Source organism: Mobula birostris, chromosome 2 (assembly GCF_030028105.1).
Source record: "Mobula birostris isolate sMobBir1 chromosome 2, sMobBir1.hap1, whole genome shotgun sequence".
NCBI lineage: Eukaryota > Metazoa > Chordata > Chondrichthyes > Myliobatiformes > Myliobatidae > Mobula > Mobula birostris.
Window position 1 is genome coordinate 141,890,839 of NC_092371.1, and position 22,650 is coordinate 141,913,488.

At 39.6% G+C, this 22,650-nt stretch overlaps 1 protein-coding gene across 12 annotated transcripts in view; it reads left to right on the forward strand.

Annotated features, from left to right (window-relative positions):
* The window catches only part of eya4 (EYA transcriptional coactivator and phosphatase 4), a 454,812-nt gene that overhangs the window by 419,523 nt on the left and 12,639 nt on the right, over positions 1-22,650 (forward strand). For 10 of the 12 annotated variants that reach the window (XM_072249790.1, XM_072249815.1, XM_072249852.1 and 7 more), the window contains 2 exons: positions 708-829; positions 4,060-4,160. In XM_072249790.1, coding sequence (XP_072105891.1) covers positions 708-829; positions 4,060-4,160 — 223 coding nt within the window. Of the gene's footprint in view, positions 1-707; positions 830-3,921; positions 4,023-4,059; positions 4,161-22,650 lie in introns of all 12 variants that reach the window. The other 2 variants (XM_072249809.1, XM_072249884.1) reach the window with 1 other exon arrangement.

Below are 22,650 nucleotides of genomic sequence, written 5' to 3' on the forward strand. Positions count from 1 at the left end.
AATTCAGAGTAGTGTTACGGTCACAGAGAAAGTGCCGTGCAGACAGACAATAAGGTGCAAGGCTATGTCGAGGTAAATTGCTTGATCAGGAATCCACCCTATCGTACAAGGGGTCTGTTCAATAATCTTATTAGAGCAGGAGAGAAGCTGTCATTGATCCTGATGGCACGTGCTTTCAGGTTTTTGTGTCTTCTGCCTGATGGGAGGGGGGAGAAGAGAGAATGTCTGGGAGGCTGGTTTCCGTGATGTGCTGAGCAATGTCCACAATTCTTTGTGGTTTCCTTGCCCTCAGGCAGAGCAGATGCCACACCAAACCAATGTGCATCCAGATAAGATGCTTTCTCTGGTGTACAGCTGACAGTCAGTTGTTAATCAACTTATCAATACATTTGTTGTCCAATAGATTTAGGACATAGTCAGATGCAGAGCCAAAGAGCACAAAATGGCTATGATATAACTGAAATGTCAGAACAGGCTTGTAGTGCTAGACATTCCTACGTTCCTAGAGAGTAGATCTCAGTGTAAAGCACCATCCATAGATGCAGCCTATTCTCGTGAACTGTGTGCTCTTAGATTGTGTACTGAACTGAGACTTGAGAGTTTATCAGCTTACCAAACTGAATCTCACTGTTTTTGATCATGAATAACTTTTCAGTACTAATGTAACAAGGAGTGCTGCTGATTATACTTGTCTATCTTTGTTGCAGAAGTAACTGTATTAATGTCTTGGTAACCACAACACAACTTGTACCAGCACTGGCCAAAGTCCTGTTGTACAGCTTAGGTGGTGTTTTCCCCATTGAAAATATTTACAGTGCAACAAAAATAGGTAAGGATTCATTAGAGAATATTTTCAGAATGATGATCACTGAAAGTACTTTTTGTGATTATAGTACATCACAAAGTACAAGGGCACACCTGTCACTTATCACAGTGAATGTCTAGGTTACTATGTTCTATCAGTACAGTATTTACATTAAGTTTACAAAGGCTATCACATAAAGATTGCTGGAGAAACTTAATAAGTCAGGCAGCATCTACAGAGGAGAATAAACTGTTGTCATTTCAGGCCAAGGCCCTTCAACAGAACTGAAACGTCAACTGTTTATTTATTTCCATAGATGCTGTCTGTCTTGTTGAGCTCCTCCAGTATTCTGCATCTGCAAAATCTCTTGTGTTTATAAAGGCAAACTACTGGTTTGGTTTAATTTTACTTAATGCTGAATCAAAAGGATTCACAGAATCATCCAGCAAAAATACAAAAGTGTAGATGCAAGTGACCTTCGCAATACATTTGGAGCTTTGGCATCCCACAAAAGTAACAATGGCCTTGCTCAGGCCTACTGTGTGTCTAACTTGGGCACTGACAAAGTAGGGGGTGATTAAGAAAAATGTCACCAGTCAACCATATACCATCTGCCTCTGCCACCAGCCATTTATCATCCTAGTTGACACCCTTTATCAGAAACTTAAGGAAGTTACTCTTGTCATCACTTTCACTGTCCTAGTGCTATGACCTGTGATGTATTCAGGTCAAGAACCCCAGATTCATTCAAGAATCATGATCATTTGGTGATACTGATGCTAAATAGAGACCCTGAGAGAACATCTTCTTTCTCTTTCTTTCCGTCTCATTACACAAACCCTATCCCGTCAAGTGTCACGGGCTAGTTTTGAGCCGGATGCAGTAGTTTATAAGACACAAGGCATGGCCATAAAATACCCAGGTCCCAAGTGATTTGACTGCTTCCCAAGTCCATGAGCAGGTTGTAACTGGGCGTACAATTTTCCTAGAGCAACAAACTACCTGCTGGAAATCAGTGGGTTGAACATCATCTGTTGGTGTGAGGGAAGAATTGTGGACATTTCATTTCAAACCCCTTCACCTGGACTGATGTTGCTCAGCAAACAGAGTATCTCCAGCAAATTGTTTGTTGCTCCAGAATCCAGCGTTTATAGTGGCTTGCGTCTTTTTTTTCCCGACCTTCCAGGTTAGTCATGTAATCAAAGGCTACCCTAAACAAACTAAGTTTGCACAGGATAGTTCAATAAATAATAAGTATTTGGACCTGTCTTTCAAAACAATCGACTTCCATCATCAAATCTGTGCAGAGCCCCTATTATAGAACTTCTGTCTGTGCATGATGTGGGCAATTGAGGGTACTTGCTACTATTGAAACAGAAAGCAGACCAAGTCTCCTGTGTACCAAGCTAGGAAAACTGGACATACACCAAGTTAATGGTTAAGTATTAATGTTTCCAAATGGGTTTGAGGCTTTACCCTGCCTCTCACCTTTTGCCAAATGATCTAACAATCAAATTAGAAAACTAAACCGAGTTAACCCATGATATTTCAACACCATCCAATACTGTTTGCTGTGTTTGGACAGGGCACCAAATGATTATACAAGCATATTTTTGAAAATAACATGAATTTTATGAAGAGTTATGATGAGCCTTCACTTATTTTGCTTTGTTTTATTATTTACTGTAATGGTCTATTATCAAAGTGGCTAAAAAAAAGTAATCAGCATAAGAGAGAGTGGTTTCAAGTTAGTAGTAATCTGTGAGTGCATATTACCATTTGGGGGGATGTTTAACTGACCACAAATGCTACCTGCGTATAAACCCTGACTCTACAAGAGACTATTTGCTAATAGGAGAGATACTGCACAAGATTTAACATTAATTTATGTCAACACTGTATAAAGAAATTATAATTAGAAATTACTGTATGAAGAATTCATGTAATATTCCTGATGAAGGGTCTCGGCCCGCAACTTCAACCACTTAGTCTTTTTCTATAAATGCTGCCTGGCCTGCTGAGTTCCTCCCGCAATTTGTGTGTATTACTAACATAATATTGTTAAGTTTTTATATCATCAAGTACGCCAGATAATTACGTACCAAAGTTACACAGAATACAGGAGGTGGTAATATCTGTAGAAATGAATCTTCAGAAGAAGCAACATCTTGCACGAGAAACTGTAGCCTATGTTGCCCATTTTAGAGGCATGGGAGCTTATATAACAAATGCAAGGAGATCTTACATTGGGAACCATCATCTGAGAAAACTTCCTAATGCAACAAAATGATTGGGACATCATTGAAAATGTACAATACACCCTTCCCAAAAGGTGGTCAGTGGATAAAGCGTGAACTTTGGAAGCACAGTACAATATTAATAAATCCTTGATATTTTATTACAGCAAGAACATAATAATTAATACTCTGAAGTGAGTAATAAATTTTGAAAAACTTCCCTTTTTAATGGTAAAACTTAGGGTAGGACATTCACCACCACATCCTGAAACTTCCATTGATGGCTGTGGAACACAACAGTATATGGGCACTATAAGGTCAATGGATTGACAAATCAGACACTGATACACTATTGCCCATTTTTATTAACTACCAAATGCTAATTTCACCTCCTGTATGTTGGTTTTAGGCAAAAGTAACATCAATTGGCCATCATCCTGTATAGAAGAATTTTTTGAGAACTTGCATCCTTAAACATAGTAGAGCCTTCTGGTCCAGCATAAGTTGGTGCCTTCATGTAAGGAGAGGGAGAAAGAGAAAGGAAAACTACTATTTAGATATTGGGAACAATCATATTCCAAATTGTGATCAACTTCCAGCTCTCATGAGTAAATATAATGACAAGGCCAATCTGTTAATCCCACTGGCAAGTGACAAATAGTCACAGGTGTCATGCTGGTTTTGAGTCATTACAATTGAATTGAAGGAGAAGAACTTAACACTTCTCATCTGAATACAAAGGACTTTGCAGCAAATAACATTTTTGTATTTTTGGCCAAAAATATTTGAGCATGTTCTCAAAGGTAATTTGAGAGAAATTGAATACGCTATAATAATATGGTTTATTGTTGAAAGGCTGAGCCATGCATTGTTTTTCAGGCAAAGAAAGCTGTTTTCAGCGTATAGTGTCCAAATTTGGCACTAAAGTTACTTATGTTGTCATTGGAGATGCCCGAGATGAAGAGCATGCCGCTACTCAGGTAAATTCACCCTGAACTCTTCCTCGTTTTTTTCCAGGCAAAGAAAGTTGCTTTGAACGAATTATGCAAAGGTTTGGCAGAAAAGTAGTATATGTTGTTATTGGGGATGGTGTAGAAGAAGAACAGGCAGCAAAAAAGGTAACAAGTCTGCTAAATATTGTTGGTGCATCATTTAGATTTATTACTCTGGGCTTTGCTTTGTTTGAGTTCATGTGATGTTGGAAAAAGACTTTTCCAAGTGTGCCTTAATGTATTAGCTTGTAGAGCATGCTGAAGATAGTGCTTTGAACAAGTTGCTTTGTGAACTAGAATTAATGGTATTAACATTATTTAAAAAATGGATTTGGTTTCCTTTTTAAGGTGGTGGTTAACTCTTTTCTTTCTCGCATGTTTTTTTAAAGAAATGGTATGTCTGTCTTTAAGGAATTAAGTGAATCAAAACAGATTTCTGCATGCTTTTATTACTGGTTGTGATGTGCCTTTCTTCAAAAATTAAATCATTGAAATTTTACATGTAATTGTAAGATGCTGAATTTAAACACAGCAAGGGTAATCATTTACATTGAAATAATTAATGCTACTAGAATTTCTTACTACATTAAAAAGCAACAATAGTTGTATCTTGCATTGGACAAACCATGGAACCAATAGTAAAAGAGATCTTTCTAAAAAGAAAGAATGAAAAATCTAATTTGCATGCAATTAAAGATTGAAGATTAATAGTTGGAAACTTATATGGTTCCAGTTGCCAATCAATTCACTGGTTATTATAGTTATGATCAAATGAGTAACAAGAGAGCTATAGGTGAAAAATAGGAATTGCTTGGTGAACCATGGGATTTTGCTTATTTCTTTTAAATTAGGAAGCATTACAATGAAGGTAAATACAATTTTCAAGCAACAAGAGTATTAAACTGTGTCCGCTTACTTTTTTGTTGATTTTCAGTTCCTGGCAATGAAACATAGAGGAGGATTTGATTGTTGTTACCTGCTGTACAGCTGGTAAATTAGCACAGGGGCCCCAAAATCAGCAATGAATTTCAGATGCCTAGTAGAGATTTGATAAAGGTCCTTCCTAGAACTAGGTTATACCATGTTTCATGTGTCCTTCAAGCTGACATCAACCAGAAACCAGACAGTACAGAAGCAATTCCACTGGCATAACTTGCTTGGGAATAGGCAAAGCAGAAATAAGGAGTTATTCCATTCAGGAATCTTCTAAAGTCATCAGCACCAGGCATGCTTTGAGGATTTTTTGAAATGCTCCTCCAAATCCTTAATACTTCCATCCACTTTTCCCATTTCCACAGCATTTTTCTGCACACTAACCACAAAACCTAAGATGCGAACAAAGCACATGGTGTACAATTGCTTCAAATGAGTAGGTTGACTGGAGAGATTGAGTCATAGAGTTATACAATACAACATTAAAATAGGCCCTTCAGCTCAACTGGTCCATGCTGGCCAAAATAATCCTTCCAAGCTAGTCACATTTGGCCCGTAACCTTATAAACCTTTCTTATCCACATTACCTGTCCAATTGTCATTTAAAAGTCATTATTAGACCATAAGACCTTAAGATACAGGAGCAGAATTAGGCCATTTGGCCCATCAAATCTGCCTCACCATTTCATCATGGCTGATCTAATTTGCCCCTCAGCCCCAATCTCCTGCCTTCTCCCCCTATCCCGTCATGCATTGACCAACCAGGAATCTATCAACCTCTGCCTTAATTATACATAAGGATTTGGCCTCCACAGCTGCCTGTGGCAAAGAATTCCACAGATTCACCACCCTCTGGCTAAAGAAATTCCTCTTCATCTCCAAACTAAAATGACACCACTTTATCCTGAAGCTGTGTCCTCTGGTATTAGACCCTCCCACCATAGGAAACTTCCTCTCCTCATTCACTCTATCAAGGCCTTTCACCATTCAATAGGTTTCCATGAGATTACCCCTCATTCTTCTGAATTCTAGTGAATACAGGCCCAGAGCCATCAGATGCTCTTCATAAGAAAAGTCATTCAATCCTGGATTAATTTCCATGAACCTCCTTTGAACTCTCTCCAGTTTCAGCATGTTCTTTCCAAGATAAAGAAGTTCAAACCTGCTCACAATACTCCAAGTGAGGCCCCACCAGTGCTTTATAAACTTTCAGCATTACATCTTTGCTTTTAAATTCTAGTCCTCTTGAAATGAATGCTAACATTGCACTTGCCTTTCTCACCACAGACTCAACCTGCAAATTAGTGTTTAGGGAATCCTGCACAAGGATGCCCAAATCCCTTTGCACCTTAGTTTTTTTTTTGTATTTTCTCTCCATTTATAAAATAATCAACCCTTTCATTTCTTCTACCAAAGTGCATGACCATACACTTCCTGACATTGTATTCCATCTTTCCATCTGCCATGTCTTTGTCCATTCTCCTAATCTGTCCAAGTCTTTCCTTAGCCAATCTACTTCCTCAAAACTACCTGGCCTCCTACCTATCTTAATGTTGTCTGCAAACTTTGCAACAAAGCCATCAATTCCATCATCAAAATCATTGACATATAACGTAAAAAGAATCGGTCCCAAACTACACCCCTGTAGAACACAACCAGTCACTGACAGCCAGCCAGAAAAGGCTCCATTTATTCCCAGTCTTTGCCTCCTGTCAGACAGCCTCTGCTTTATCCATGCTAGTGTCTTTCCTGTAATACCATGGGCTCATAGCTTGTTAAACAGCCTCATCTGTGACAACTTGTCAAAGGCCTTCTGAAAATCAAAGTATACAACATCAACCAATTCTCCTTTGTCTTTCCTGCTTGTTAGTTCTTCAAAGAATTCCAACAGATTTGTCAGGCAAGCTTTCCTTTGAGGAAACCATGCTGACTATGGCCTATTTTATTATGTATCTCCAAGTACCCTGAGATCTTATACTTAATATCAACTCCAATATCTTCCCAACCACTGAAGAAAGACTAACTGGCCTATAATTTCCTTTCTTGAAGAGTGGAGTGACATTTTCAATTTTCTAGTCTTCCGGAATCACTCCAGACTCCAGTGATTCTTAAAAGTTTGTACCTGCCTCAACAACTTCTTTGGTAGCTCAATCCATATAGACCACATTCTTTGTTCAAAAATCTCTTACTTCAAACCCGTGTCTTCTAGTTGCAGATTGCTCAACCTGAGAGGGGAATAACTGAGTATATTCCACTTATAATCATCTCATAGACTGAAACCTTTCAGTTCCCAACACTCTAAGGAATAAAGTCCCTGATTGCCAAACTCTCATGAAGTCCTGACAAAATTTTCTTCTGAACTCTTTCTCATTTAAAAACATCATTCCTATAGCAGACAGTAAAAACTGAACACAATACTCCAAGTGTTGCTGTGCCTTTATCTTGTACAACTGCTCTAAGTCTTTACACCCAATGCAATACCCACAAAATGCTGGAGGAACTTAGCAGGTCAGCCAACGTCTACAGAAATGAACAAACATTTGACGTTTTGAGCCAAGACTCTTCTTCAGGACTTGAACAGAAAGGGAAGATGTCACAATAAAATACAATACAGACAGAAAATAAATAGAGTACATGGCTTCTCCATCTCAGCCATCTCATTATTATTAAACTATAATAATTACATACTGCAAAAATAGGAGGCATAAAATCTTCAAGGATAAACATCTTAACATTTATGCAAATGTCCTCTTTGTTCTTCCTCCTTCAAGCCAAGTCATGTAACAGTCATCTAGTCCAGAGGTTACCAGCACTTAGACCAGTACAGAGTGATCAATACCACCATTCTTTGTCAAGTCAATAAGTCCAGGCAAAATAAGTGAAGCTTCTAGAGCTGTAGCTCCTCAAACCTCTGCCTCCTGTAAAAGACAGGTCTTGGTTATAGGTCTGCCCAGACAGCTGGTCTTGGTCTTGATGCGCACCTGCTGCACAAATCCTCTTCCATCTGGAAAGACTTGAATGACTCTTTCCCATGATCCATGAATTGTGAAGCTCTGTGTTGTCAACTAAAAGCACAATGTCTTCTGGAGGAAATTGCACCTTATACCTGTCTATTTCTGATGTTCCTGTAGCTATGGTAAGTATTCCTTGCCCATCATTTCCAAAATGAGTTTGACATATATTAAACCAGCTTCCAGCTACAACGAGCGTAAGCATCTTCCTTTTGGAACTCTCCTGGTGGTAAGGATAGTGAGGTCTTCAGAAACAACAGATGGTTGGATGTTAGTGCTTTCTAGTAATTGATATAGCCTCTGTTTCACAAAGGACTGTGTGGAAACCCTCTTCGTCACGATTCCATACCTCCATGGTGGAATTGAGAGCCTTTTGCATAGACCTGGTTAATCTCTCCTATGTGAGCCAGATAGGGAGTTAAAAATCCACTTAATTCCTTTCTGAAGAAGGGCATCACTGATCTGTGAATGGTTCCACTTCTTAATGGTTTCTCTTAATTCACACTCAGCTCTAACAAAGTTTATTGCATTATCAAACCACAGGTCATGACCCTGTCTTTGTCTTGCTATAACTGCCAAAGTGCATTTTCAAAGGAATCTGTGTCTAAAGAAGATGCCACTTCAACATGAACAGCTCATATAGGTATACAGGTAAATATGTCCCCATACCTCTCCACCACAAAAGGTCAAAAGTAGCCCACTCCTCCACATGTAAACGGAGGTTCATCTGGAAAGACCCTGTTCAGAGGTAGATCTGCCTTGTGCTGGCAACCTGGAGCTGTGTGCAACCATCAACAAATAACAGACTTAGATAGGATACTTATAGCTATACGAGCACCGAGAATCCAGTATTTTTGGTACAGCCTGCACAACATGTGGTTATGGCCACCATGTCTCACCTCTTGATGTACGTGCTTGGAAGGATTTCTGAGATATGGAGAGACCCTGTCCAGAGTATAACAGGATATTTAGACTCTTTAGGCATAGCTGCCCTACTAAGCTGTCCACCAACTCTCAAGACACCGCCTTCAAGTACTGGATTGAGCGTGAAAATATGGCTGTTCCTATTCACACTTCTCTGTCTTTGGCAAAACCCAATGATCTCCATTTCAGCCTTTCTGAGCTCCTCTGCTGAGAGACAACCTTGGCAGATCAGACCATTTCAATCTTTCTCTCCAAAGAATATCCTTGTTGTTCTTCATCCAAGTCAGAATGAGCAAGAGTGATGCTCAATTGCTTCCTCTCCTGACTCAGAAACAAGAGCAGATTCTTAAATCTAGAATCCAGGCTACTGTCTTCCCCTAATGGGTCCAAGGTGAGAATTAATGGGTGATACATATTACCACATCCACCTCCTCTTCAAACTGTACAGCATTCATTGTAGCACTCCACTTGAATTCCAGATCATCTAGCAGGAGTTCTTCAGAACAATCAGAATTTACATGCCATTTCCTTTCAAGATGAAGAAGAAATTGAGGCCCTGATACCCATGTTTCATTCTTCAGGAATGCTTTCACCTTCAACCCTCTGGAGGCCACATCTTGCGGGTTGCTTCAAGTGTTTACATACAACCATTGAGATGCCTGTGAGGTCGTAAGAATTTCTGAAACTGTTTACAATGAAGGTTCAGAATCTGGAAGTTTCATTCTTGATATACTTTAGTAGAGAAGTACTATCAGTCCAAAGCACTGAGTCACAAAGCTCCATGTGTGACTCCTTCCTCCACAATGCATCCATATGTTTTTCATTGAAGCAGCAGTGAGCTCCATACGAGGGATAAAAACTGACTTCAACAGAGCTACCCTAGATTTTTCCATGATAAAAGCATTGTGCACCTGAGAGCATGTGTTGTGCAACAATAGGTAGGTCACTGCTCCATAGACATCCTCACTTACATCTGTAAAGTGGTATAATTGTGTAGCAGTAACTTCTCCAAAATCCAGGGGTTTCAAACACCTAACAACTTAGAAGTCTTCCAACTGACAGAGCTCTTCCAGCCAGCTTGTCCACTCATGAGCAACTGACGTAGGTATAGTGTCATCCCAGCCAGCCAAGCTCTTTCTTACATAGATCTTGTAGGTTCTTCTGAGAAAGTAGACCACTGAACTCAAGATTCCTAAAGAATCACAGATGGAACTAACTGTGAAGAGGATCCCCCTTCTGGTGAATGGTCTATCTTGGACTGTGATCTTAAACTTCGAAGTATCAGACTGAACGTGCAATTGCACATTCAGTTCTCTCTCCACCGAAGGTATACCTTGATCCAAATCCAAATCTTTCATGTCTTTCACTCTTTGCTCCTCTGGTATCACCGCTAGCACACTATAATTTGTTTATCCACTTTGTGTGTCAAAAGCCACCTTTAGCACAAATGGATACAAGGTCATGTTAGGGAGACACTGCTTCTTTCTCAGAGGACACTAACACAAGGCAAGCATCAACATGGAAGCAAAACCTTATCCACTGTCTCACAGCTGAACTGTTCTTCGCTGTCTTCTGTGCATTTCTTAAGGGGAAAATTGGCACAGCTTAGTGATGAAGGTGCTCCAGAGAGTTGTACCACCATTCTAAAGTTCATCATAACTTGGCTGAGGTCGCCATCAGGCAACCAGAGAAACCTCAGCAGATCTGCATCTTCTGCTGGCACTTTAATCTGATGAAACATAGAGACAATACCTGCCATTATCACCACTGGCTCTTTTCTGAATCTGGTTATGACTCCACTCAGTGAACTAGTAAGATCTGGTCCCTGTAAGAGCTGAGTATTAAGTGATGTTCCCTAAAAAGTCATTCCACAGTCAAACACAACACAAGTTTCTGTTTTCTGGAGTGATAAACACCGTGATGTGGAATATACCAGACTTTCTCATCACTGCGTTCTAGATCTTCTGCTGGCGGTCTTTCAGCATAATCTTTGGAGGTGACATCCTTCATGAAAGTTGTGATATGACAAATCCTTCTTGAACCTCCTACTTAGATTTAGAGCATGCTGTCTGCAATCTTCCTACAATTTGGCATGTCAACCTGCTTCTTTCTCAGAAGTAAATTAATGTGGCAGTGACCATCCACCAGCCCAACCCGACATTGTTCTAATTGCATAAGGTCCATTATTAGCACTGCAAATCGGTTGCAATGGCTCTAGTGGCTTTAGGCACATTCATCCCTATCAGCAGCTCAATTTCTGAATCAATCTCTGTCAAATGGTGAAACCATTCCTGGAGATCCCTCTGTCGTAGAATGTTCCCTTTGTGGACAGGCATAGTTTCCTGTGTATAGATGTTAGGTACTTCACAGTAGTTTTCATCATCTAAGCCAGTCATTTCTAATCCTGAGACAATGTAGCTACTCATGACTTTCTCTTGAACAATGGTGGGTAAAAGAATGCATATCCTTTTTCCTGTGGGGTTGAGCTTGGTCATTAGGCTATGCAGAACACTGCTGTACTTCCTTGATCTAGAGAAACATAAGTAACCACTGTCTTGTTCCCCTTCTTAGACTTCACTTGCACTGGAGTTATGGGAGGCTTACAGTCATGATCGCCACTCCCTTTAAGGCCATTGGATACCAGGGCACTACTAACTGTTGTGTCTGATTCTTTCATGGCCTGTTTTGATTCTGCATCCTTTTCATTAGAGTGAATATGAAGTATACAGGGATGCATAAAACTGCGTACATTCCATGAAAGATGCTTCCTCCAATCCTTGTTGATGTGTTCTTTACACAAGCAGCCAAAGCAGACACCATTCTCCTCTAGGAAGTCAATTTTCTCACTATAAGCCCTTTTCTCCAGCTGAGGGCATGTCTAATGTGTGTTTACCCTCACAGAACAGACAAACCCCTGTTGACTGATGAGACCATTTCCCTTCCATTATTCCAGGTTCCATTTTAGCTTTACTTCTCACAGTGGCCACAGTGGTGGCAAAGCCTTAGAACAAAGTTGTGGCTTAGTTTTGTTCACATCTTTGCTTATTGCCAGTGATGCAGCATCTTGTATATTCCCAGACACCAGGGTCTGTAATAATCTTTACTTGTCACTCAATAAAATAACAATGTCAACAAAAGTAGTCTTATGGTTGTGCTTTTCTTGCAGTTTACAGACCACCGTTCTCCATTTATTCCTAAGCTTATAGGATAGTTTCTTTAGTACAATCAACTTATTGGCAGGCATGTTCAACTCACACATGTACTGCACTTCTTCCATGGCATTGCAACAGCCTCAAAGAAAAAGGACCATAGTCTTGAAGATCTTTTTCCTCTTCAGATTTGACAGGTACCCAGGAAAGAGCCTTTTGCATGTAGGCAGAGGCAATTTTCTGTTCATTATCAAAATGTTCCTTTAGTAAAGCCTTAGCCTTGACATATCCTTTCTTAGGGTCAGCATGATGGCAACTTCTGACAAGTTCTCTAGGGTGCCCCTAGTGTACTGTTCAAGGAAATAGAGTCAGTCTCTATGGCTGTTGGTCTTGCTTTCAAAAGCCTTCACGAATGCAAATGCGTTGTTGTGCCAATAAGGTTGTTATTTCATTTTGCATCATCATAATATCAATAATTACTGTTTAACCTCTATTGTCTGAAACAAGAGTATTTCTATGCTATATGTGAATGTCTGCATTAGTACATGTCCCCATGAGCACTTTGAGCTGTTGGATATGACACAAGTTCAGAGTATCTCATTAGTGCAGACTGAGAGTAAATACCCTGAACTACCTCTTGAGGGTTTGTTCATGTTTCACAGACGCTTGAGGAATGAATAAATCAGCATTGACATTGGGTGTAGATGTTTTTCTTTGTGCCTTTTCAATATAGGAACTCACACCATGGGACTGTCATGCTGGAGCACTCTGAGCACTTGCCACACTTGAAGCACTTTAACTTTTAATGTTAACTTTAGCCATATATATGGCAATTTCTTCCTCCAACTTAAACTGTTCCTTCCTTTTCCATAGCTGTTCCAAGAGAAATAGCTCTTGCTATTCCAGCACATGCTTGTTCTCAATAATCATTGTCATGCCATTAATGCAGATGAATCAGCCTCTGTTCTAATGCGTGCGGAGGAGGTAGTTGATACAAAATGTTTTCTTCCTGCAGCAGAGCTTCAAGTGCTGACATTGGACACACACACGCTCAGTTTCACTTCATCTTGTGGGTCATCTGTTATATGTGTAGCCAAAACTTGTCTTGGAATTTGAGAAATGTCATCTGTTGGAAGATGTGTCATATATTAACTTATTCCAGCAACATGACCTTCAATGTAACATGTTTGGGTCAACTATTGGTTCACGTCCTTTTTGAATGCACTGCTATAGATACCAATGCTTGAGAAACATACATTCTGCTTTTCATGTTCCTCCTTGAAACAAAGAAATCAGTATTTGATGTTGCTTAGCAACACCTTCACGGAGATTAGTCAAATTCTCAAGATGAGATTGCACTTGAAAGGCATTTTCCTTAGTTTTCATAAGATCCTCATTTGATGATATTAAACTTCTGATTTTGTTCACCATTGTATTATATTCTTTTTGAAGACTTTCATTTCCATTCCACAAAGCATTGACAGTAAGTTTAATTTCTCTTGTGCCAGCCCCGTCATCAGGGTTGCTGATGTCAGTTCCATGCTTCGATTCACTCGGGTTGCATTCTCCTTATTGCGCAACTTGCAGTTAACTCTTTGTTGGCTCACAGCACATTTGCAAAATGCACCGGTGATAATCCGTTCAATAAATGTGGGCAACAAGCAAACTATCCGTGCATCCATTGCCCTTAAACCAAACCAAACAAACAGCATTCAGTTCAAATGTCGGCAACCAGGACAATATTTCAGCTGACCAATAAACAAAGCGACAAACCCTCAGGCAAGCACTACATCAGTCCCCACTGAAAAGGTAATGCCAACCATCGAAAACTGTGTTAGAACCACAAATACCCAGCATAACTCAACAGAAGACCGCAGATAAACCTACCGCGAGCTGCTCCTGTTGATGACTGATCAGCTCCTCAGTGTTGCAATTCGTTTCACCAACAGGTCCAAGGCATTCTTTGCCATAATGGGAAGGTTATAATGGGTGAGTTCAATCTACATGTAGATTGGGTGAACCAAATTGGTAAAGGTGCTGAGGAAGAGGATTTCTTGGAATGTATGCGGGATGGTTTTTTGAACCAACGTGTCGAGGAACCAACTAGAGAGCAGGCTATTCTAGACTGGGTTTTGAGCAATGAGGAAGGGTTAATTAGCAATCTTGTCATGAGAGGCCCCTTGGGTAAGAGTGACCATAATATGGTGGAATCCTTCATTAAGATGGAGAGTGACATAGTTAATTCAGAAACAAAGGTTCTGAATTTAAACAGGGGTAAATTTGAAGGTATGAGACGTGAATTAGCTAAGATAGACTGGCAAATGACACTTAAAGGATTGACGGTGGATATGCAATGGCAAGCATTTAAAGGTTGCATGGATGAACTGCAACAAATGTTCATCGCAGTTTGGCAAAAGAATAAATCAAGGAAGGTATTGCACCCGTGGCTGACAAGAGAAATTAGGGATAGTATCAATTCCAAAGAAGAAGCATACAAATTAGCCAGAGAAAGTGGCTCACCTGAGGACTGGGAGAAATTCAGAGTTCAGCCGAGGAGGGCAAAGGGCTTAATTAGGAAGGGGAAAAAAGATTATGAGAGAAAACTGGCAGGAAACATAAAAACGGACTGTAAAAGCTTTTATAGATATGTGAAAAGGAAAAGACTGGTAAAGACAAATGTAGGTCCCCTGCAGACAGAAACAGGTGAATTGATTATGGGGAGCAAGGACATGGCAGACCAATTGAATAATTACTTTGGTTCTGTCTTCACTAAGGAGGACATAAGTAATCTTCCAGAAATAGTAGGGGACAGAGGGTCCAGTGAGATGGAGGAACTGAGCGAAATACATGTTAGTAGGGAAGTGGCGTTAGGTAAATTGAAGGGATTGAAGGCAGATAAATCCCCAGGGCCAGATGGTCTGCATCCCAGGGTGCTTAAGGAAGTAGCCCAAGAAATAGTGGATGCATTAGTGATAATTTTTCAAAACTCGTTAGATTCTGGACTAGTTCCTGAGGATTGGAGGGTGGCTAATGTAACTCCACTTTTTAAAAAAGGAGGGAGAGAGAAACCGGGGAATTATAGACCGGTTAGCCTAACGTCGGTGGTGGGGAAACTGCTGGAGTCAGTTATCAAGGATGTGATAACAGCACATTTGGAAAGCGGTGAAATGATCGGACAAAGTCAGCATAGATTTGTGAAAGAAAAATCATGTCTGACGAATCTCATAGAATTTTTTGAGGATGTAACTAGTAGAGTGGATCGGGGAGAACCAGTGGATGTGGTATATTTGGATTTTCAGAAGGCTTTTGACAAGGTCCCACACAGGAGATTAGTGTGCAAACTTAAAGCACACGGTATTGGGGGTAAGGTATTGGTGTGGGTGGAGAGTTGGTTAGCAGACAGGAAGCAAAGAGTGGGAATAAACGGGGCCTTTTCAGAATGGCAGGCGGTGACTAGTGGGGTACCGCAAGGCTCAGTGCTGGGACCCCAGTTGTTTACAATATAAATGACTTGGATGAGGGAATTAAATGCAGCATCTCCAAGTTTGCGGATGACACGAAGCTGGGTGGCAGTGTTAGCTGTGAGGAGGATGCTAAGAGGATGCAGGGTGACTTGGATAGGTTGGGTGAGTGGGCAAATTCATGGCAGATGCAATTTAATGTGAATAAATGTGAAGTTATCCACTTTGGTGGCAAAAATAGGAAAACAGATTATTATCTGAATGGTGGCCGATTAGGAAAAGGGGAGGTGCAACGAGACCTGGGTGTCATTATACACCAGTCATTGAAAGTGGGCATGCAGGTACAGCAGGCGGTGAAAAAGGCGAATGGTATGCTGGCATTTATAGCGAGAGGATTCGAGTACAGGAGCAGGGAGGTACTACTGCAGTTGTACAATGCCTTGGTGAGACCACACCTGGAGTATTGTGTGCAGTTTTGGTCCCCTAATCTGAGGAAAGACATCCTTGCCATAGAGGGAGTACAAAGAAGGTTCACCAGATTGATTCCTGGGATGGCAGGACTTTCATATGAAGAAAGACTGGATGAACTGGGCTTGTACTCGTTGGAATTTAGAAGATTGAGGGGGGATCTGATTGAAACGTATAAGATCCTAAAGGGATTGGACAGGCTCGATGCAGGAAGATTGTTCCCGATGTTGGGGAAGTCCAGAACGAGGGGTCACAGTTTGAGGATAGAGGGGAAGCCTTTTAGGACCGAGATTAGGAAAAGCTTCTTCACACAGAGAGTGGTGAATCTGTGGAATTCTCTGCCACAGGAAACAGTTGAGGCCAGTTCATTGGCTATATTTTAGAGGGAGTTAGATATGGCCCTTGTGGCTACAGGGGTCAGGGGGTATGGAGGGAAGGCTGGGGCGGTGTTCTGAGTTGGATGATCAGCCATGATCATAATAAATGGCGGTGCAGGCTCGAAGGGCCGAATGGCCTACTCCTGCACCTATTTTCTATGTTTCTATGTTTCTATAAACTGGTGTTCATTTGGTATAATTATTTTTGTTGACAAAATGTAATGGCTACTTGGAAAACAACCAACACTACTGAGAGGCTAAGTAGAGGAATTGACACCGTACAATGCGCTTCCAAATAACTGAGTTTCAAGTGGGAAAAAAGTACACTCTCTCCCTGATTATGAAACCAGCAAAGACGAACGATCAAAAAGAACAATAGGGAAATTAGTGATATTAATGAAGTTTGCAGAATTAGCAATATAAGCAAAATAAGTGAAAACAGAATTAGCAATCAACAAAAAAAATCCATCCCCTGCTCAGTCCTTCTCTAACTAAACTAACAGCACAAAAGGTGAATACGTGACTGTATTTGTTTACTTCTACCACACCCAAACCCATATGTCAAATTACCGCAACACACAACACAAAATACAATGCAGGCAGACAGAAAATAGATACATAATTCCTACAGGCTGCTCTACCTACAATAGCTAACAAAAAGCCAGGCAGAGGTGGGAACCATGCAGGTACCCATGGCTACCCCTGAAGTCTGGAGAAAATGGGAGGAGCCAAAGAAAAAATTGTTGAGGGTGTGGACCAGTTCTGCCAGACAGAGGAGGTTGGTGGTGGAGGGGAACTGGTAGGTTCTTTTATTGAGAAGGAAGTGGAGAGCTTTAATGCCTTCCTGATGGGGGAATAGAAATGTATAGGGTCAGGACATCCATGGTGAAGATGAGGTGGTTAGGGCCAGGGAACTGAAAGTTAGAGAGGAGATCAAGAGCATGAGAAATGTCGTGGATGTAGGTGGGAAAGGACTGAACCAAGGGGATAGAATGGAATTGAGGAATGAGGAGATGAGTTCAGTGGGGCAGGAGCAGGCAGAGACAATGGGCCTACACAGACAGTCAGGTCTGTGGATCATCAGTGTCCTGACTGATGAAGGACAGTGTTCCAGAACTCTTCTTCACCACCCTGTCTACCTGTGACTCCACTTTTGGTGGGACCAAAGTACTCCTGAAGTCCAAGGTACCTCTGTTCTACAACACTCCCCAAGGCCCTAATATTCACTGTAGAAGCCCTTCCTTGAATTAACTTTCCAAAATGCAATACCACACATTTACCTGAATTAAACTCCATTTGCCATTCCTTGGCCGCTTACTGAGCCGATCAACATTCCCTTCATTATAGAAGAATATAGCACCTATTTAGTATTGTGGATATTTCTTCATTATAGTCCAATATAGCACTTATTTTATACTATGGACGAGGTTGGGGACCAAGTATGGACTCAGCATTTCTCCTCAAATTGTAGCATAGATGTAGAAAGGATAAGCGTCCTTTGTCTAAGATTAAACAGGATTGGGAAAAGAAATTTAATTTGACTTTTATGACGGAGGATTGGATGCGGATATTGAAGTTGGTTAACTCTTTTTCAATTTGTGCTAGCCATTCATTGATTCAATTTAAAATTGTACATTGTTATCATTTGACAGAGGAGAGACTTTCTAAAATCTTTCCTAATGTTGATAGTCATTGTGATAGATGTAAAAATGAGATAGCTATACTGACGCATATGTTTTGGTCTTGTTCTATATTGGAACAGTTCTGGAAGTCGGTTTTCTCAACAACTTCTAAAGCACTTAAAATTAATTCACAACCTAATAAATTAACTGTGCTTTTTGGAATAGTTCCTCAAAATATTCATGGTATTTCTGTGTCTGACCAACATGTTATTGCATTTGTTACATTGATAGCTAGGAGGGCCATTTTGTTGAAGTGGAAGGATACATCAGCTCCCACTTTGTCACAATGGTTCTCTCAAGTGATGCTATGTCTTAGTTTGGAGAAAATTAGAAGTCGAAGCTTTGAACCTTTACTTGATTTTGAGAAAAGATGGGGCTCATTTGCTCGTTATTATCATTTGAGTTAATTGATATATTTTTTCCACGATCTAATTGTAAATTTTTTAGTATATTTTCTTTTCTTGCTGGCGGTTTGATGTTTATTTTTAGAAGCTTTTTGTATGACGCATGGCTCCGGGGTTGTACACCTAATAGGTTCTCTTTTTTTTTCTCTCACTTTTCTGCACAGTAGGGTTTTTTTTGTTATCACAAAATTTTGTTTTCAATCTTTAAGATGATGGGGTTTTTTTTGAGGCATTGTAAGTGTTGTTACTTCGATGTACTCATGTTATTTTTCCTATATATACAATAAAAAGATTTGAAAAGAAAGATGTAGATTTTACTTAGGTCTGAAAGCAAACCCAGGTGAACCTCTGTCTTTTTAGATGCCTACTATTTCATTTGTGTGTTTTAATTTGTAGAAAAAAACATGTTTTAGATGATGGAACCCTGGCAGAAGTTGTATTCCTTTGTTTCATTTAAGAAGAGCTGTATATTCTGAAGTCTACAGATAAATCAAGAAATATGTCCCACCAGTTGACCAATTATTCCCTGGACCTTTGGAAAGAAATACAGAATTAAAAAGAGAATGGAACTTTGATTTATAAATTGCACTCCTGCTGCCAATCTTTTAAACAATGTGGGTGAAGAGAAATGGAAAATCTAAGGAGAGAAACAGAACTGTAGTATGATCAGATTATACAGTTCTTGGAGTTAATGCCAAAGAATTCCAAAATCGTGACGTCTATATTGTGTTGGATATGCTAGGCATCATCAGGAAATGAAACATATTTGTGTCACACTAATTCATTATTTCACTGCTAAATAATCATCTCCTTGTTGGTGGAAGTACATCAACAAGGACAAAAGTATTTTGATAGCATTACAGATGCAGCTGATAACAGTTTGATTCAAGGTTGTTTAATGTCATTTCCTGAACCTCTACATTTGCAGCTGGAAATCGGAAATAAAGGAACAAATCCCAATAATAATGGTGTAGGAGCTTATCTTTCTGTGATTCAAAAGTATAAGCAGTTGGAAAAAGTTTGAATTCAACAGATAAAACTGATTGTTATCCTATGTTGGTGCCGGAATGCGTGGCAACACTTGTGGGCTGCCCTGACACATCCTGTGCAAATGATGCATTTCACTGTATGTTTCCATGTACATGTGAAAACTAAATTAGAATTTTGAATCTTGATATTATACAACAATAAATCCACTCTCAGATTGGCTGGTTCATCAAAAATAATACATCAGTAGAAATTTACATATTTTGGAATCTTTAAGCTTTCTTAGAATGTGAGCAAGCACAATGCAAAACGATAGTTATTGCCCATGCTGCAGCAATTACGTTACTAGTAGGAATCTTTTTAAGTTAATGTAACGAACATTAAAAGTCAAATCTATTGTAATGATTAGGAGTCAGAATATGTAGATCTGCCATCAACATAGCACCTTTTGCAGTCATTTTTTTTCTGATACCATCCCACTAATTACTGGATTTTGTAATAATTAATTCACAATTGAATTTGAAGTAAGTCTTATCATGGGTGTAATTAATGTGTTCAAAAGCAACCCTCACAGAAAGAATTTAAACTAAAGTATAATGCAGTGTATCAATGTCAATTTGCTGTCCAAAATACAGCAAATGATTTAAATGCACTGCAGGATATTTTTAGAGTTTAAAATCACCCATAGTATCGGAATCAGAATCAGAATCACTGGCATATGTCGTGAAGTTTGTTGTTATGCGGCTATAGTACACTGCAATACATAAAAATAAAAACTATAAATTACAATAAAAAGTATATATTAAAAAAATTAAATTAAGTAAATGGTGCAAAAACAGGAAAAAGGCTATAGTGATCATTGGTTCATTGTCCATTCAGAAATTTGATGGCAGAGGGGAAGAAACTGTTGCTGAAATGTTGAGTGTGCACCCTCGGGCTCCTATCCTTCCCCCTTGATGTTAGCAGTGACAAGTGAGAAGAGGCATGTCCTGGGAGGTGAGGGTCCTTAATGATAGATGCCAGCTTTCTGAGGCCTCATCTTTTGTGGGTGTCCTAGATGCAAGGGAAGCTACCGTCTGTGATGGAGCTGGCGGAGTTTACAACTTTCTACAGCTTTTACCGATCCTGTGTCGGGGCCCCTCCATACCAGACAGCGATACAACCAGTTAGAATGCTGTCCATGGTACATCTGTAGTAATGTGTGTGTCTTTAGGGACAAACCAATGCTATAGAGAAAGTAAGGGACATTACTTAATATCAAAGCTAAAAACTTGACTGTTTACTGTAACAGTTTTTCCACTCACTGAACTCATTAGTCATCACCGCTACTCCTTAGGGGACCAATATGTAGAAACTGCTGACTTCACACAGCTGGCAGCTTATGTCTGCTTTCTGAAATGGGAGCAAAGTATAGTTTAAGGCCTTTGTTTTAAACTACTTCATCCAGTCTGCATTGTTTTTTTCCATGTAGAGTTGCATGATTTCCATTTAAGAAAACTACATTCCACATCTGTAGGAATGAAATCAGAAATTACAATATACATATTGTGGTTTCCTATAGGAGGTGAAGCAAAATTAATGATCCAAAAGAGACTAAATAATTGTTCCCTGCATTAAGCCTATTGATAGCCTGAAGTCCCCTCTCATTGAGCTGCCTGAGCTCTGACAGACACAAGATTATGAATCAGCCAACTGGGAGTTTAATGCTAAAGGATCTGAGCACTCCTGTAGCATTAATGTTGAAATGCAACATCCTCTAGGATCAAAACTTTACTGATCTGCCAAAAAAAATCTTTTGTTCCCTTTCCCGGCACTTTCCTGAATGATTACCAATGAATAATTGTTCAGGGGAGAAACTTCTGTTGGAAGTTAATTAAGCAGTAACCTGGGATCAATTTGAGAGTCTGATCAAATTTGTGATCAAAGATGTGTATCCTTGGAGGAGGCCAAAGAGAGAGACAAATAATCAGACTTTGAATTATTTATGTCCTTAATTTGTGCCCACATTTAATACCCTTCAATAACTTATCTTTGTGTCCACAACAGTCTTCACTAAGACAAGAACCCTTTTAAGACAATTGTTAGCAGCATTTTAAGCACTTCATCACATCAGGAAAATCAGACAATGAGTCATAATAAACCATTAGTGTCTGTGTCCTGAAAAACCCATTATAGAGCTAACAGACATACTGTAGTCTTAAGCAGAAGGCATCATAATGTGTAACTTTGGCAGGAGCGTCATCAGGTACAAGGAAACAAAATACATTTTTAAATAAATAATAATGTGAAGTTATAGTTCAATTATTAAGCTTTGGGGGTAAATCTTGTGACAGTGTGTCCCAATTAGACACTGGATTCACTGCAGTCTGGGATATTCTGGCTTAAAGTTTCAGTGTATAGCCAAGAGTTGGACTGTAGGGATCATCTTGCTGCCCACATTCTCTCATCTGAACTCAGCTCGTTCAGTTTTCATTTCCACTTCTGAGTCCACATCATCCCAAACTCTGATTGACAAAACTAAGCTACTATAGCTAAGAGGAAATTAATAAGCCTTTGCATCTCCTCTAGCATTTGCAATGACCCTCCCCCTAAAATCAGTCAGGGGATTCAGAAACATTTGCTGCAAATTTAAATAAGAGCTATAAAAGATATAGCTGACTTTACAATAAGCTCATCTAAATACTTTTAAATTGTTTATAATGGAGTCAACGTTTCTATTATGAACTTGGATGCTGGTTAGAGTAACATATATTTGTGGCAAGTGCAGATATTTTCTGAGAAGATGAAACTTTTAATAGAAAAAGAATAAATGCTTATTTTACAAAAGGTAATTGATACATTGGCCTAAATATTGGATAGTAACCAAAACATGACTTAAGTATGGATGGTAGCAGGAGTACATGTGTCAGCCTCATTGGCTCACCATTCAGCAAGCTGAAGGTGCCAGTCAGGTTAACCGAGGACAGGACAGATAGGTAGACATACTTTATTGATCCCAAAGGAAATTACAGTGTCACGGCAGCATTATAAGTGCACAGATATACAAATCTTAGAAGTGAGAAAGAATAAAGAATAAGTTACCTCAAACAGAATAATAGGAGGGGGTCATCTCTTCCCCAGTTACAGGTTGACTCGTTATAGAACCTAATGACTGAGGGTAGAATGGCCTCGTATAACATTCTTTGGAGCAGCACAGTTGTCTTAGTCTGTTACTAAAATT